The sequence below is a fragment of the Lepisosteus platostomus genome, chromosome 14 (genome assembly GCF_059453375.1).
Source record: "Lepisosteus platostomus isolate fLepPlt1 chromosome 14, fLepPlt1.hap1, whole genome shotgun sequence".
NCBI lineage: Eukaryota > Metazoa > Chordata > Actinopteri > Semionotiformes > Lepisosteidae > Lepisosteus > Lepisosteus platostomus.
Genome location: NC_142624.1, coordinates 1,561,438 through 1,578,111, shown reverse-complemented (window position 1 = coordinate 1,578,111; position 16,674 = coordinate 1,561,438). Strand labels below are relative to the sequence as shown.

Below are 16,674 nucleotides of genomic sequence, written 5' to 3'. Positions count from 1 at the left end.
TGACATCATCGCTGTTGTGGATGGTGCTGCTCGGAGGGGAGAACAGGGCGAGAGGGGGAGACAGAGAGAGGCGCTCGGCTCTTCGCACGCAGGGACTCGCAGCAGCGGCGGAGCGCCTTTGGGGCATGAGAGCCGCCAGAATCCGCTCCCATCCAGCGCTGCCCACGGCCCAGTCCGACTGACAACCGCCGGATCAGCACCGCCGCGGCGCTCGCTACCGGAATAACCCACCATCGGGTGAGGGGCCGGCCGGGGAGCCCGCAGAAACCCGGGGGGAAAGGCGCCGAGGAGGGGGGGAGGGAGGTGTTCGTGTTTGGGTCGGGGAGTCGGCGGCACCGGACCCGGTCGCGGGGTGCGGGGAGAGACGGGGACGCGGAGCTGGAGCGGGGTGACAGCGCCCCGGAGCCGAAGGGCGCGGCTGCAGGCCCCCTATCTGCTGCCCCGGGCGCTGTTTTGGGGGAGAGGAAGCTGTCCGAGCAGGGGACGGCGAGCCGAGCCGGGCCGGGCCCGGTCTGCACGGCGAGCCCGCAGGGTTGAGGCGGGTGGAGCGGATAGCGCAGCCTTTTAAACCGGTGCGCACGGCCGCAGCCGCGGGTTCGAGCCCAGGCAGCCCAGTCCTTCCTCCTGCGGCCGCCGGAGCCCCTGTGATGGTGTTATTCCGACAGGACCCGGGAGTACCCACCCTCCTCCTCCTCCTTCCCCCAGCGCACACAGAGTCAGTGATTTCCTCCCTCGCTCGTCTCTAGTTGCCAGTCGGCGATATCGACGCCAAACTAGAAAAGAGGGGCGAAGGGAAGAGCGGGGAAAAAAAAAAACCCGACCAAAACAAAACCGCGTCAGCTCGCCGTGCGGGAACGCGGGCGCAGCGCGGAGAGGCGCCGCTGTCACGGACACTCGCCCGTCCGGAAGCTCGGCGGTCCGGCCCGGCTATTGTGTGCCCGAGCCCCTGCGCTGCGTCGTCACGGCCCTGGAGAGACAGATGCCCCTCTGCTGTTGACAGCCGTACAGGAGGTTTGTAGTGGGGAAGGAGAGACATTGTAGCCGGAGCCTTGCGCCGGCCTGGTGGAGGAGTACGTGTTGGTTACAATTCACGGCCTCCGGGAAGAAAGGGAAACGGGTCTTTCTGTCGGCGTTTATTTCGGCGTCTGCTTCCCTGCCTGCCTGCGTGTCTCTTTGGCTCGGCGTTATTCCCGGGAGCCGGGATCCCCCGTAGACAACGACGACAACAACAACAACAACAAAAAAAAAATAACCCCACCATCTCCGACAGGCGCTCCAGCCCGGATCGGAAGTCGGCTGCGCTCGCTGTTCGGGAGATCAGTGTTTAATCTCGGCAGGGCTGGCCTGCTTTTATACGACGAGTCGGCGGAAAGACCACAACAACAAAAAAAGGTTTTTAATGTGGGTTTGGTTCGTTATCCCCGGTGGTGCGGCTCCATGTAGGTTCGCAATGGCTCAGGCGTTACAAAGAGGCCGAGGCGGAAATAGCTGTCCGGTAGCGACGCGGCTGTCGCCGTTACCGGCGCGTTTCCCGTCATTCGCGGCTCCGGTGAAGGAGGCGGCGGGCTGCGGTCATGGGCGCCCTGTTCAAGACCGTTGTTTTTCGGGGTCCGCCGCGCGAATGCACTTTCTCCACCGGCGCAGCCCGGCCGGGAGCGGTGTCATGACGCCCCTGTCGATAAGTCGTCGTTGTTCGCCGCTGTTCTGTTTTATTCGCGTGTCGGGGACGGGCGACACTCGAGGGGGGCTGCAAGAAGCTGAGGGCCCCGGCTTGGTCGTGAAGACTGGGGCCGGGTCTTCCCGGAGAGCAGGAGCTGCCGGGGCGGGGGGGTCGGTCGTCCGGTTGTGCCCCGGGGAGGGGGGAGACGCCTTTGTGTGGCGACTCCAGTCCGGTCGCCGATCCCCTTTCCAGAGGGCCCGGAGGGGGGCGGGGGGAGGGGGTTCCTAATTGTATTAACAGACAAGACTGTTCTGTTAATTCAATTGAGGACTGATAGGGAGCCCACCGTCGCAGTGGACCGTCGTTACCGGGGTTTTTTTTCGGGGGGGGAGGGAGGAAGTGACCTGAAGCGCAGTCATCGCGGCCGGCAGGACTCCTGGCGCCCCGGTCCAGTCCGGCTTCGGAACAGCGGTTTCTGGACGGCCCGGCCTCTGGCCCCTCTGCGTCAGGGAGGGGTTAATGAAGCAAGACGGGTCCCCGTCGCCTCTGAAACGGCTTTGAACGCCTCCTGCTCCGCCGGCCACAGGGCAGGGGGTCCGGTTCTCTAACCTCAAACACCTGCTGGTTTGGGGCTCTCCTGGACCGGCGCTGGTCCTGTTCTGACCCGCCCGCCTGCCTGGCTGGGTTTTTGTTCCTGCAGCCCTCTGGCCCTGAGGTGACAAACTGGGGGTCGTGCCGTGTCGCTGCGCGTGTCCGAGATCTCGCGGACGCCGAGCGCGTCCTGTCCTGTCCTGTCCGCTCTGGCCTAGCCCTCTCTCTCTCCGTGTGCCCGGTGTAGGGCCTGACGTCGACGCTCGCCCGGGCAGGTCTTTCTGGAGCGAGGTGCGTATGCTGCCCCAGCCGTGTTCCGGAGCTCCCGGTCTCTCCCTCCTCCGGATCCGCCCCGGCGGCTCTTCCCAGCGCCCGGTCGCTGCAGCAGCTCGGCGCTCCCAGCGTCTCGTTGGGGGGCGGAACCACGGCCTCCGGGCCATGACCTCGTCTTCCCCGGCCCGCCTCCGCATGTCTGCTTGGCCAACCTGTCACGAGTGTTTCGGGGTGACCTCCAGGCCCAGGGACCCCAGTGATCTGAGGGTCTGGGGTGACTGGGAGACTGTCTGTCTCCGTGCCCTTGGGTCAAGCCAGTGCTGGGGTACCTGTGTGCGTCCTGGTTTGGGACGTCCCTGTTTGTTATGGGGTTCCCCAGGTCCAGACTCAAAGGTCGTGGCTCAAACTGGTACCTGGGGTACTGGGCTACCTGTGTGTCGTCGTCCCTCTTGGGTTTGGGGCTCCCCCAAGTCCAGACTCGGAGGTCGTGGGTCAAACCGGTACCCGGGGTGTTACTGTGTGTCCTGGTTTGGGACGTCCTTGTTGGTTTTGGGGCTCAGAGGTTCCTGGGGTGTTGCTAAGTGTGTGTCGTCCCTGTTGGTTTTGGGGCTCAGAGGTTCCTGGGGTGTTGCTAACTGTATCGTCCCTGTCCCCCCCAGCCAGTCCGCGGAGCCCGAGGATGGAGCTGCGCGTGGGGAACAAGTACCGCCTGGGCCGCAAGATCGGCAGCGGCTCCTTCGGGGACATCTACCTGGGTAGGTCAGAGGTCAGAGGTCACGGCCGGGCCCGCCCCTTCCCCTTCCTGTCCTGTCCTGCTGCACAGGGGTCAAGGGGTTTGTGGGGGGGGGGCTTTTGTCAAGAGATAGTTCCCATTAAAACTGCAGTCGCTCTCCGGGTTTAAATGTAAAGGAAATCCCGGTCTGTTGTTGGTGAAGGTTTTAAAGGAACCCCTGCCTGTTTTTCACTCTGGGACGCCCCTCTCCCATCAAGCTGCTGCTGCTGCTGATGAAGGCGGCCTGAGTGGCTGTAAACCCAGCCCGTTTTCGGGGGGTTGGTGGGCCAGACAGCCGTAGCAGCAGCCATATTTTCACTGGACTGTGCAGCCGAGACAGGGAGAGACAGACTTCATCAAGCTCAGCCAAGACGCGTGCAGAACACTTCCTTCAGTCTTCACGCCCGCAGCTCAGAGAGAGGTTTTCCAGAGAGGTTTCCAGGGGCTCCGAACTCCTGCTCTCGTTGGGAAGAGAGGCACACGGCCTGGGGGGCGCAGCAGGAGGCTGGGGTGCAGGAATAGCTTGGGAAGGGACCCCCTTCACGGCTGGTCTTCAGACGAGGCAGTACTGCACAGGGAGCCAGTGCGGGGACTTCAGCACAGGGGTTATGTGTTTGCCAGAATGGGAACCCCAAGGTGGAGGAAAATGCGGGGTGCAGGGCAGGCCACACTGTGAGCGGATCCCAGTTCCTCGAAGGGTTCACACACACACAAACCCCAATCAGCCGGGACTGCATGCCTTGGGAAGGTGGGAGACCCTCTTTGACAGAGCATGCAAACTCCACAGGGAAGAGGTCCCAGCCGGGAGGCCTGTGGAACCCAGCTTCCCTTCAGTCAGTCAGCCTCTCTCCATCGCTGTGTTTCAGGCGCCAACATTGCCACAGGGGAGGAGGTGGCCATCAAGCTGGAGTGTGTGAAGACCAAGCACCCCCAGCTCCACATCGAGAGCAAGTTCTACAAGATGATGCAGGGAGGAGGTGAGCTGGACTGGGGTGACCTGTCTCACCCAGTGTGTCTGTATGAACCCCTCTCTCTCAGTGCAGTGTTCATGTACTGGAGTGTCCAGTCAGTGTGTGTGTATGAACCCCTCTCTCTCAGTGCAGTGTTCATGTACTGGAGTGTCCAGTCAGTGTGTCTGTATGAACCCCTCTCTCTCTCTCAGTGCAGTGTTCATGTACTGGAGTGTCCAGTCAGTGTGTCTGTATGAACCCCTCTCTCTCTCAGTGCAGTGTTCATGTACTGGAGTGTCCAGTCAGTGTGTCTGTATGAACCCCTCTCTCTCTCAGTGCAGTGTTCATGTACTGGAGTGTCCAGTCAGTGTGTCTGTATGAACCCCTCTCTCTCTCAGTGCAGTGTTCATGTACTGGAGTGTCCAGTCAGTGTGTCTGTATGAACCCCTCTCTCTCTCAGTGCAGTGTTCATGTACTGGAGTGTCCAGGCAGTGTGTCTGTATGAACCCCTCTCTCTCTCAGTGCAGTGTTCATGTACTGGAGTGTCCAGGCAGTGTGTCTGTATGAACCCCTCTCTCTCTCAGTGCAGTGTTCATGTACTGGAGTGTCCAGGCAGTGTGTCTGTATGAACCCCTCTCTCTCTCAGTGCAGTGTTCATGTACTGGAGTGTCCAGGCAGTGTGTCTGTATGAACCCCTCTCTCTCTCAGTGCAGTGTTCATGTACTGGAGTGTCCAGTCAGTGTGTCTGTATGAACCCCTCTCTCTCTCAGTGCAGTGTTCATGTACTGGAGTGTCCAGTCAGTGTGTACTAACCCTGTCTCTCTCTCTCAGTGGGGATTCCCTCTATCAAGTGGTGTGGTGCGGAGGGGGATTACAATGTGATGGTGATGGAGCTGCTGGGCCCCAGTCTGGAAGATCTCTTCAACTTCTGCTCCCGGAAGTTCAGCCTGAAGACTGTGCTGCTGCTGGCTGACCAGATGGTACCTCTACCCCTTCACCCGCTTACTCGTTTGTTCACTCGCTCATCTAGCGCTTGCTGACTTGCTCCTTCCCCCGTTCCCTCGCACGCCGATTCTCTTGCACTCTTACTCACTGTCCTGCCTCCTCCCTCCCGTCCCCTTGCACGCTCCCATTCTCTTGAATGCCTATTCCCTCGCACACTCATTTGCCTACCTTCTCCTTTCCCACCCACCTCGCGTACATGCACGCTTACTCGTTCCTCTGTTCCCTCGCACGCTCATTCCCTCACACGCTTATTCACCGTCTTGCCTTCTCCTTTCCTCTGTTCCCTCGCACACTCATTCCCTCGCACGCTTATTCACCGTCTTGCCTTCTCCTTTCCTCTGGTCCCTCGCACACTCATTCTCTTGCACGCTTATGTGCTTGCACACTCGCTCCTTTCCCTGTTCCCTCGCACACTGATTATCTTGCACTTATTTACTTGCACGCTCGTTCACTTGGCTCCCTTCTCCCTTCTCCGTCCCCTCGCACGCTTGTTCACTCGCGGACTCGTTCTCTCGCACGCTTGCTCCTTGCGGACTCGTTCTCTCGCACACTTATTCGCTCTCCTGCCTCCTCCTCTTTCCTCCTCCTCCCCTCGCACACTCGGTCTCTTGCTGGCTGATTCACTGGCCCGCTTTTTCATCTCCTGGGCTGTTACTGACTGGCTCCCTCCTCCATTGTCTCCGCGTCCCCCTGCTTCCTCCTGCGTCTCTCCCCTCTTCCTCCTGCGGATCCTAACCCGTGTCCCTCACTCCCCCCTGCACCCCTCCCCCAACCCCCCCCCCCAGATCAGCCGTATAGAGTACATCCACTCCAAGAACTTCATCCACCGGGACGTCAAGCCGGACAACTTTCTGATGGGCCTGGGGAAGAAGGGCAACCTTGTGTACATCATCGACTTCGGCCTGGCCAAGAAGTACCGCGACGCCCGCACGCACCAGCACATCCCCTACCGCGAGAACAAGAACCTGACGGGCACCGCCCGCTACGCCTCCATCAACACCCACCTGGGCATCGGTGTGTGCGTTGGCTAGTGTTGGACCCACTCTGCTGCGTGCTTGGGGCGGGGGGCGGGGCATGTTGGGAGGACACGCCCACCTGGAGGAGGGGAACATGGGATTGACACGCCCACTCGAGGGGGAGGGATGTCACGGCTGGACACGCCCACTCAGGGAGGGGATGTTGTGGTTGGACACGCCCACCCGGGGGGTGGGGGTGGCTCAGTGGCCATAGGGACTCACTATGTGGATAAGGGCGAAAGGGGATCAAGCTCTGATCGGAGGGTGTCATCGGGGCGAGCCTGCAGGGGGAAGTCAAGGAAGTCCCACCCTGCCTGCGCTCCGGTCCTCACTCCCCGCCCCCCTCCCCTCTCTCTCTGACAGAGCAGTCTCGGCGTGACGACCTGGAGTCCCTGGGCTACGTGCTGATGTACTTCAACCTGGGCTCCCTGCCCTGGCAGGGCCTGAAGGCCGCCACCAAGCGGCAGAAGTACGAGCGCATCAGCGAGAAGAAGATGTCCACGCCCATCGAGGTGTTGTGCAAAGGATATCCCTGTGAGTCCCTGTCCCGCGCATTGTCCCGTCCCGTCCCCCTGGCCTGTGACTGTCCCATCCTGCCCATGGTCCTGTCCCCCTGGCCTGTGACTGTCCCGTCCTGCTCATGGTCCTGTCCCCCTGCCCCGCATGCTGTCCCATCCCGTCCCCCTGGCCTGTGGCTGTCCCGTCCCGCACACTGTCCTGTCCCGTCCCCCTGGCCTGTGGCTGTCCCGTCCCGCACACTGTCCTGTCCCGTCCCCCTGGCCTGTGGCTGTCCCGTCCCGCACACGGTCCCGTCCCGTCCCCCTGGCCTGTGGCTGTCCCGTCCCGTCCCGTCCCCCTGGCCTGTGGCTGTCCCATCCTGCCCATGGTCCTGTCCCCCTGGCCTGTGACTGTCCCCCTGCCCTGCATGCTGTCCCGTCCCGTCCCACACGCTGTCCTGTCCCGTCCCCCTGGCCTGTGGCTGTCCCATCCTGCCCATGGTCCTGTCCCCCTGGCCTGTGACTGTCCCGTCCTGCTCATGGTCCTGTCCCCCTGCCCCGCATGCTGTCCCATCCCATCCCCCTGGCCTGTGACTGTCCCGTCCTGCACACGGTCCTGTCCCCCTGGCCTCTGACTGTCCTGTCCCGTCCTGTGACGGTCCCATCCTGCGCCCCGTCTCTCTCTCACCCCGTCTCCCTCTCTCTGTAGCGGAGTTCTCCACCTATCTGAACTTCTGTCGCTCCCTGCGGTTTGACGACAAGCCCGACTACTCGTACCTGCGCCAGCTCTTCAGGAACCTGTTCCACCGGCAGGGCTTCTCCTACGACTACGTCTTCGACTGGAACATGCTCAAATTCGTGAGTCCGCGCCGGTCCCCCCACCTCCCCCATCCCCCGGCGCCGGGCTCCGGGACGCCCTCGTTAACCCTCTCCCCCCCGGGCAGGGCGCGGGGCGGACGGCGGAGGACGGCGAGAGGGAGCGCAGGGAGGAGCGGGACGAGAGGATAGGGGCGCCTCGCGGGTCGGCGGCCCGGGCCCTGCCGCCGGGGCCCGCCGCCCCGGCCCCCAACCGGGTCAGGAACGGGCCGGAACCAGCCATATCCACCCCCGCCTCCCGCATCCAGCAGGCCGGTGAGTGCCGGGGGGGCCCTGCAGGCGTGCATGCGTCATCACCAGCTTTTAAAGATGGCTGCCTCTCCTCGTGGCTCCTGAGAGGGTTTCCGCTGAGCTCCCAGCCCGTCACTCCTCCGCACACAGAAGACAAAGCGTGGCTTTAAGAAAAAACCGGACTGGTTCGGCAGAGCTCGTTCCCTCTGCGCTTGAGCAGGGGCCAGGCCGCTCCTGGGTGGGGTTAGCGGGCCTGGGTGCGCTCTCGGGCCTGCGGGTTTTGCGGTGGTGACTCCTCTACTGCGGCTGGTGCTCGGGCCTCTGCAGCAGACAGGGGAAGGCAGCCGGTCTTCTGTGTGCGTTACTGTGCGTCTGTCTCCTAGGCAACACGTCGCCGCGGGCGATTTCGCGGGCAGAGCGAGAGAGGAAGGTGAGCATGCGGCTACACCGCGGGGCGCCGGCCAACGTCTCCTCCTCCGACCTGACGGCCAGACAGGAGGCCTCGCGCATCTCCACGTCACAGGTACTCACGCTGCCGGCTCGCTGCCTGGGTCGCTGTGCGTCACTGGGACTCGCTGCCCGAGCGACTGCACTGCTCTTACTGGGACTGGAGTGTGGACTCGCTGCCCGAGAGACGGCACTGCTCTTACTGGGACTGGTCCTCAGACTCGCTGTCTGAGCGACTGCACTGCTCTTACTGGGACTGGACTCGCTGTCTGAGCGACGGCACTGCTCTTACTGGGACTGGAGCGTGGACTCGCTGTCTGAGCGACGGCACTGCTCTTACTGGGACTGGTCCTCAGACTCGCTGTCTGAGCGACTGCACTGCTCTTACTGGGACTGGACTCGCTGTCTGAGCGACGGCACTGCTCTTACTGGGACTGGAGCGTGGACTCGCTGTCTGAGCGACGGCACTGCTCTTACTGGGACTGGAGCGTGGACTCGCTGTCTGAGCGACGGCACTGCTCTTACTGGGACTGGAGCGTGGACTCGCTGTCTGAGCGACTGCACTGCTCTTACTGGGACTGGAGCGTGGACTCGCTGCCCGAGCGACTGCACTGCTCTTACTGGGACTGGAGCGTGGACTCGCTGCCCGAGCGACTGCACTGCTCTTACTGGGACTGGAGCGTGGACTCGCTGTCCGAGCGACGGCACTGCTCTTACTGGGACTGGAGTGTGGACTCGCTGCCCGAGCGACTGCACTGCTCTTACTGGGACTGGAGTGTGGACTCGCTGCCCGAGCGACAGCACTGCTCTTACTGGGACTGGAGTGTGGACTCGCTGTCTGAGCGACTGCACTGCTCTTACTGGGACTGGAGCGTGGACTCGCTGCCCGAGCGACTGCACTGCTCTTACTGGGACTGGAGTGTGGACTCGCTGTCTGAGCGACGGCACTGCTCTTACTGGGACTGGAGTGTGGACTCGCTGTCTGAGCGACTGCACTGCTCTTACTGGGACTGGAGCGTGGACTCGCTGCCCGAGCGACGGCACTGCTCTTACTGGGACTGGAGTGTGGACTCGCTGTCTGAGCGACGGCACTGCTCTTACTGGGACTGGTCCTCAGACTCGCTGCCCGAGCGACTGCACTGCTCTTACTGGGACTGGAGTGTGGACTCGCTGCCCGAGCGACTGCACTGCTCTTACTGGGACTGGAGTGTGGACTCGCTGCCCGAGCGACTGCACTGCTCTTACTGGGACTGGAGTGTGGACTCGCTGCCCGAGCGACTGCACTGCTCTTACTGGGACTGGAGTGTGGACTCGCTGTCTGAGCGACTGCACTGCTCTTACTGGGACTGGAGCGTGGACTCGCTGCCCGAGCGACTGCACTGCTCTTACTGGGACTGGAGTGTGGACTCGCTGTCTGAGCGACGGCACTGCTCTTACTGGGACTGGAGTGTGGACTCGCTGTCTGAGCGACTGCACTGCTCTTACTGGGACTGGACTCGCTGTCTGAGCGACTGCACTGCTCTTACTGGGACTGGACTCGCTGTCTGAGCGACTGCACTGCTCTTACTGGGACTGGACTCGCTGTCTGAGCGACTGCACTGCTCTTACTGGGACTGGACTCGCTGTCTGAGCGACTGCACTGCTCTTACTGGGACTGGACTCGCTGTCTGAGCGACTGCACTGCTCTTACTGGGACTGGAGCGTGGACTCGCTGTCTGAGCGACTGCACTGCTCTTACTGGGACTGGACTCGCTGTCTGAGCGACTGCACTGCTCTTACTGGGACTGGACTCGCTGTCTGAGCGACTGCACTGCTCTTACTGGGACTGGACTCGCTGTCTGAGCGACTGCACTGCTCTTACTGGGACTGGACTCGCTGTCTGAGCGACTGCACTGCTCTTACTGGGACTGGACTCGCTGTCTGAGCGACTGCACTGCTCTTACTGGGACTGGAGCGTGGACTCGCTGTCTGAGCGACTGCACTGCTCTTACTGGGACTGGAGTGTGGACTCGCTGTCTGAGCGACTGCACTGCTCTTACTGGGACTGGAGCGTGGACTCGCTGTCTGAGCGACTGCACTGCTCTTACTGGGACTGGAGCGTGGACTCGCTGTCTGAGCGACTGCACTGCTCTTACTGGGACTGGAGTGTGGACTCGCTGCCCGAGCGACTGCACTGCTCTTACTGGGACTGGAGTGTGGACTCGCTGCCCGAGCGACTGCACTGCTCTTACTGGGACTGGAGTGTGGACTCGCTGTCTGAGCGACTGCACTGCTCTTACTGGGACTGGAGCGTGGACTCGCTGCCCGAGCGACTGCACTGCTCTTACTGGGACTGGAGTGTGGACTCGCTGTCTGAGCGACGGCACTGCTCTTACTGGGACTGGAGTGTGGACTCGCTGTCTGAGCGACTGCACTGCTCTTACTGGGACTGGACTCGCTGTCTGAGCGACTGCACTGCTCTTACTGGGACTGGACTCGCTGTCTGAGCGACTGCACTGCTCTTACTGGGACTGGACTCGCTGTCTGAGCGACTGCACTGCTCTTACTGGGACTGGACTCGCTGTCTGAGCGACTGCACTGCTCTTACTGGGACTGGACTCGCTGTCTGAGCGACTGCACTGCTCTTACTGGGACTGGAGCGTGGACTCGCTGTCTGAGCGACTGCACTGCTCTTACTGGGACTGGAGTGTGGACTCGCTGTCTGAGCGACTGCACTGCTCTTACTGGGACTGGAGCGTGGACTCGCTGTCTGAGCGACTGCACTGCTCTTACTGGGACTGGAGCGTGGACTCGCTGTCTGAGCGACTGCACTGCTCTTACTGGGACTGGAGCGTGGACTCGCTGTCTGAGCGACTGCACTGCTCTTACTGGGACTGGAGTGTGGACTCGCTGTCCGAGCGACTGCACTGCTCTTACTGGGACTGGAGCGTGGACTCGCTGTCTGAGCGACTGCACTGCTCTTACTGGGACTGGACTCGCTGTCTGAGCGACTGCACTGCTCTTACTGGGACTGGACTCGCTGTCTGAGCGACTGCACTGCTCTTACTGGGACTGGACTCGCTGTCTGAGCGACTGCACTGCTCTTACTGGGACTGGACTCGCTGTCTGAGCGACTGCACTGCTCTTACTGGGACTGGACTCGCTGTCTGAGCGACTGCACTGCTCTTACTGGGACTGGACTCGCTGTCTGAGCGACTGCACTGCTCTTACTGGGACTGGACTCGCTGTCTGAGCGACTGCACTGCTCTTACTGGGACTGGAGTGTGGACTCGCTGTCTGAGCGACTGCACTGCTCTTACTGGGACTGGACTCGCTGTCTGAGCGACGGCACTGCTCTTACTGGGACTGGAGTTTCCCTTCCTCCCCTGCTCTCCAGGTCAGCATGCCGTTTGAGCACATGGGGAAGTGAGCCCTGCCCCCGGCCAGCCAGACCCGCGGGAAACCGGCAGGTGAGATTCCCAGCATGCACTCCCACAGCCCAGTGTTCATGTACTTTCACAGGCCGGCATGCCGACCTGTGGCCATCTCTGGCCAGTGAGCTGTTCCCCCATCGGTGTCCAGTGTCTCTCCTTGTCCCCTGTCCAGCGAGCCTTGTGCCCATCAGTGTCCAGTGTCTCTTGTTGAGCCCAGTGCCCATCAGTGTCCAGTGTCTCTTGTTGAGTCCTGTGCCCATCAGTGTCCAGTGTCTCTCGTTGTCCCCTGTCCAGCGAGCCCAGTGCCCATCAGTGTCCAGTGTCTCTTGTTGAGCCCTGTGCCCATCAGTGTCCAGTGTCTCTCGTTGTCCCCTGTCCAGAGAGCCCTGTGCCCATCAGTGTCCAGTGTCTTTTGTTGAGCCCAGTGCCCATCAGTGTCCAGTGTGTCTCGTTGTCCCCTGTCCAGTGTGTCTCGTTGTCCCCTGTCCAGTGTGTCTCGTTGTCCCCTGTCCAGTGTGTCTCGTTGTCCCCTGTCCAGTGTGTCTCGTTGTCCCCTGTCCAGTGTCTCTCGTTGTCCCCTGTGCCCATCAGTGTCCAGTGTCTCTTGTTGAGCCCAGTGCCCATCGGTGTCCAGTGTCTCTCGTTGTCCTCTGTCCAGCGAGCCTTGTGCCCATCAGTGTCCAGTGTCTCTTGTTGAGCCCAGTGCCCATCAATGTCCAGTGTCTCTCGTTGTCCCCTGTCCAGTGTCTCTTGTTGAGTCCTGTGCCCATCAGTGTCCAGTGCCCGTCAGTGTCCAGTCTTTTCTTTCCCTTCCAGTATGGGCTAGAGCTTGACCTGTTCCTTAGCAGCCTGTGTGTGGAGGCGGCCCCCTGCTCGAGCCGCGGCAGTAATCGCGCCCCGCCTGTGCCTTTGTCTTGCAGTGCTGTGGCCCTGGTGTGGACCTCAAGGGATTATCCCCCGTTTTTGTTTCGTATTTAAAAAAAAAACTTTTGCCAAGAGGACAAGGAAGTGGAAGGAAAGGCCGCTGCTCCCCTGCCAAGGGGGCGAGGAGACCGGGGTTACCCCCGCGCCCCTCCGTCTCGTGCTCACAACAACCCCCCCCCCAGAACACCCCGTTTCCATGGTGACTGGACCCCCACCCCACCCCCACCCATCTTCATTCCATCTGCTGCAGTCTTGGGGGTGCCGGGAGCTGGGGTTCAGTCCACCCCACCAAGTAGGTTCGTTTTGCTCGTGCTCGTAGTGGGACGGTTCACAGACACTTCAGGGAAAACTCGGGACATGTGTGTGCTAGTCTCCGTGTGTGTGTGTGTGTGTACTCATGGGCACGCTTAGAAACGTTTCGAAGTAATCGTGACGTCCCTGAAGCAGGAATAAGGTCACATCTTTTCAACACGCGTGTGTTTATTTTTTATTGCCTTCACCTCTTCCGTGGCGCAGGGGCAGGGGGCAAGAGGTCGGCCGCTCGTGGGCGGGGAGGGAGCCGGAGAGAGCCGGGCGCCGGGCGCTGGGACGGGAGGTGTTGGCGCACTTATTTGTGGCGTCAGCCCGCTGAGGAGGTGGCACATCGGGGAGGGCAGGGTGGAGGTGGCGAGGTGGAGAGGGGGTGGCAGACGCAGGGCAGGGTGGGGAGGGCAGGGCAGAGGTGGAGATGGCGCAGCAGTGAGGCTGGGGTGGCGATGGCGCGTCGGTGAAGCCCTGCCCCCTCTCCCCTCCTCAGCGGGACGTCTGACCGCCAGACAGGATGGCTTTTGGCAGAGCAGGTGACGTAGGAAGTTTAGTCCAGGGGGCCGACAGAGGGGAAGATTGCAGACTGGCAGAGGCCGGCGGCGCGGCGCAGCGGGCAGGACCTGGCTCCTCTCCCCTCCTCTCCCCTCCACCCCTGCTTGACCACGGGAGGGAGAGGGCGCACCATGTGAAGCTTCTGAACAAGATGTCCGTTTTGTTTTGTTTTCAACACACATTTATATACACGATGACCAGACGGCTTGCCGTTAGAATATCGGACTCGCTCCGCCAAGAGATGAGGTTCCGATCCGAAGGGTGGAGCGTACCATTTCCGGGCCGGGCTGTCCCGATGAGAATGGCTATTCTAATGATCGTGATTGTTATTATTGACTTTATAATTTAAATATTTTTTTTGGGGGGGGGGGGGACGGGGTGCGGGGGGCTGAGGGGAGTGAAGGGGTGGAATGGAATTTTTTTACGTCACTGTAAATATTTTTTTTCTCCTCTGTGTCAAAGCCAAACTGTGGACGGCCGTTCGAAGGTGTCGTGTAGGAAGAGCTCGCGGGCGGGGGGGGCTCGTTCCCCTCGTGGAGGTGGTTACACTGCTGTCTGGGTCGTGCCGTGGGGGCGCTGCGGTTTCTCGGCAGGCGGTGGGAGACCGAGGGCAAGATGGCTCCTGCCTGGCCCCGCGCGGCCCATGAGATCTGTGCGCTCGTGCTGCTCGTGATCCGGGTCTCCCATCCCGCTGCTCTCGTGTGTGTGTGTGGGGGGGTCACACCTCCCTTGCCCTCTGACCTTGTCCATTGTCCGCCGTCGGCGCCCACACGGCGGTCAGGTGAGTCGGATTTCCGGCCGGTCTTCCGGGAGCAGCGGACTCTGGGAGCGCGTGGCGGTTCTGGGTGGGGACCTGAGGGGAGGCCGCCCTGGACAGTTTCCGCCCGGGACCTGGACAGACCCCGTCCTCGCTCCTCCATCTTTCCTGACGGGGCCGGTTCGCAGTCCGGGATTTCTGTGCCCTTCCTGCTGGTGTTATCCCAGTGCTCCTCCCTGAGGGTACTGGTCCCTGTCTCGGCTCCCACTTCCTGCCCCGTGTTCCAGTTGACCAGACGTTTTAAATTGACTCGAACCCACTGTGCTGACAAGCCGCCCCTGGTTTTCCCCCCATGATGTCTGACCCCTCCTCTGATCTCTGTAGTTTTCATTCATTAAGAGTAGATTTCTGATTCCTCACTGGGGGTTCGATTGGTCCCTGTGTAACATCCCTAAAAAAAAAAGATGTCTCGTGTGCGATCTTATAACAATGGCGACCCTGCGGACTGGATCTTGCTCGGATTTTGAGCTGATCAGGTGCGGTGTTGTCGTCGCTGGTGTGCGGTGCCCTCTGGGAGTTTCTGCGCTCACTCCGCTGTGCGTCCTGCCTCAGTGTGGGTGTGTCCCTGGATGGGTGGGCGGGGCCATATTTGGCAACCTTTTCCCTCTTGAAGCACTGGAAGACATCTGCTTGTTTTTCGGCATCCCTATCCAAATGCAAAGGCGCATTCTGATCCTAAATTTCCCCTTTAACAGAGCTTTGGAAATACCTGCCGAGACCCGGCAATGATGGATTTTATCCCTAAATTTTACTCCCCCTTCTCCGATACTGCAGCTGGTCTGGGAAAGAAGGGGACAGCTGCAGTCCGGGAATCAGGCAGTTCTTCTGATGTCGTGGGCTGGGCGTCGTTTTACTCTTTTTAGCGATGGTTGGTTTTTAGTGACCCAGTAGCAGTGTAACTCTCCTCCTGTGTGTGTGTGGGAGGGGGGGATCAGGCACACTTTCTGTATTGTGTAATGAGATCTTGTACAGTTCTTTAACACTTTATTTACAACAGTATTTGTGTATATTTTATGAAGTAATAAAAATACAGACACGTCACTCCTGTCTGGGTTGGAGTCTTTCTGTTCCATCTCTTGTTCGCAAGGTCTGGGGTCTCCTTCACCTCTGGAATTTCTGCAGCAGGATTCCCAGGCTCTGTGCCCGACGGTTCTGGTTTCTGAGATCTCCGTCGCGGGTCCGGTTATTTAACTGCAGGAGTCCGACTCCTGTGAGCAGGCTGGGGGGAGATTCATGGGTAACTGCAGCTCTGATGGAGGGAGTGGTCTGTGGAGGGACTTGTATCTGTGTCTGAGAAAATAGTTGGCTACTCAGGTTGGCCCAAGAGCCAGAGCAGACTGGACACCCGAGAGTATGGTTTGATACCCGGCTCTAAAGGCCTGTGACAGTGTGATCGATCAACTGCAGCGGACTGGATTGCTTTCGGTTTCATTTCGGCTCATAGTGAGACTCCTCACTCGAGTACATCAGGTCCTTAATTGATCACTGAATTATAATGCTGTCCATCCATTTTCAAACTGATTCATGGACCAGGACAAACTGGACTGCAATTTTCAAGCCGGTGTCCTGGTGTCCAAACTGTGAGAGTTGGGGTAATAACCCTGGTGTCCTGAGCGCTGGTCACTAACGATCCCAGGACAGTGAGAGTTGGGGTGCTGACCCTGGCATCCTGGTTAAACTAATCTGGATGTGAACAATATGGACTCTCGCAAGTTCCTCCTTAATTCACCTGGCGAAACAGTTTGTCTCTCCTCCCTGATCTGTGTGGAGCAGGGCGGCTTGTGCAGAATAACCACTGTCTCTCTCCCGGGGGGGTTACTGGTGCAGGATGACCACTGTGTCTCCCAGGGGGGTTACTGGTGCAGGATGACCACTGTGTGTCTCCCAGGGGGGGTTACTGGTGCAGGTTGATCACTGTGTCTCCCAGGTGGTGCTGCCCTTCAGTTTTGACGCCTTGTATTCACTGAAGCCGCGGGCTGAGAAGAGCTGAAAGCCTAGCAGCTCGTCCTATAATTGGCAACTGCTGTTTTACAAGGCAGGTGCTGGAGTAGAGTTTTGCGCAGAGCTGCATTTTTTCACTGCGTTCACGGTTTGTGCACTGCGGACACTGGTGGGTGGAACGTGCAGTGTTGTCAAAGGCGGTACACGTGGCTAGCGTGGGGTACCTGTCACGCACGCGTGAGGCTGCACCTGGAAGCAGGTACAGAAACGGCGGACCGGCCTCTCGCTGGCCCACGGCGACGCGCCACGGACCTGCCCGGCCGCCCCGCTGACACGCGAGCGGGGAGCCGGTTACATCATCTCCTCCCCCCCCCCCCCCCGCAGGAGAAAGGGGGCGACGTGG

The 16,674-nt window shown here is 60.5% G+C and overlaps 1 protein-coding gene across 2 annotated transcripts; it reads left to right on the top strand.

Annotated features, from left to right (window-relative positions):
* On the top strand, positions 1-15,371 carry csnk1e (casein kinase 1, epsilon). Of its 2 annotated transcripts, none has more exons than XM_088607034.1 (11): positions 1-237; positions 3,184-3,279; positions 4,163-4,273; positions 5,078-5,226; positions 6,037-6,265; positions 6,631-6,801; positions 7,474-7,622; positions 7,709-7,895; positions 8,255-8,394; positions 11,695-11,767; positions 12,652-15,371. In XM_088607034.1, the coding sequence occupies exons 2-10, from the start codon at positions 3,204-3,206 to the stop codon at positions 11,725-11,727; spliced, it is 1,245 nt and encodes a 414-aa protein (XP_088463160.1). In that variant the 5' UTR covers positions 1-237; positions 3,184-3,203; the 3' UTR covers positions 11,728-11,767; positions 12,652-15,371. The 2 variants fall into 2 exon arrangements, with proteins under 2 accessions (XP_088463160.1, XP_088463161.1); XM_088607035.1 differs by lacking the exon at positions 1-237 and adding an exon at positions 730-1,011.
* The last annotated feature ends 1,303 nt before the right edge of the window (positions 15,372-16,674 follow it).

What these genes read in the sequence shown, in the direction of transcription:
- csnk1e (XM_088607034.1), top strand. Translation starts at nt 3,204, where the DNA reads ATGGAGCTGCGCGTGGGGAACAAGTACCGCCTGGGCCGCAAGATCGGC. An exon ending in ACTGGAACATGCTCAAATTC is followed by an intron (nt 7,623 to 7,708) that starts GTGAGTCCGCGC and finishes CCCCCCGGGCAG; the next exon opens with GGCGCGGGGCGGACGGCGGA. An exon ending in CGCGCATCTCCACGTCACAG is followed by an intron (nt 8,395 to 11,694) that starts GTACTCACGCTG and finishes CCTGCTCTCCAG; the next exon opens with GTCAGCATGCCGTTTGAGCA.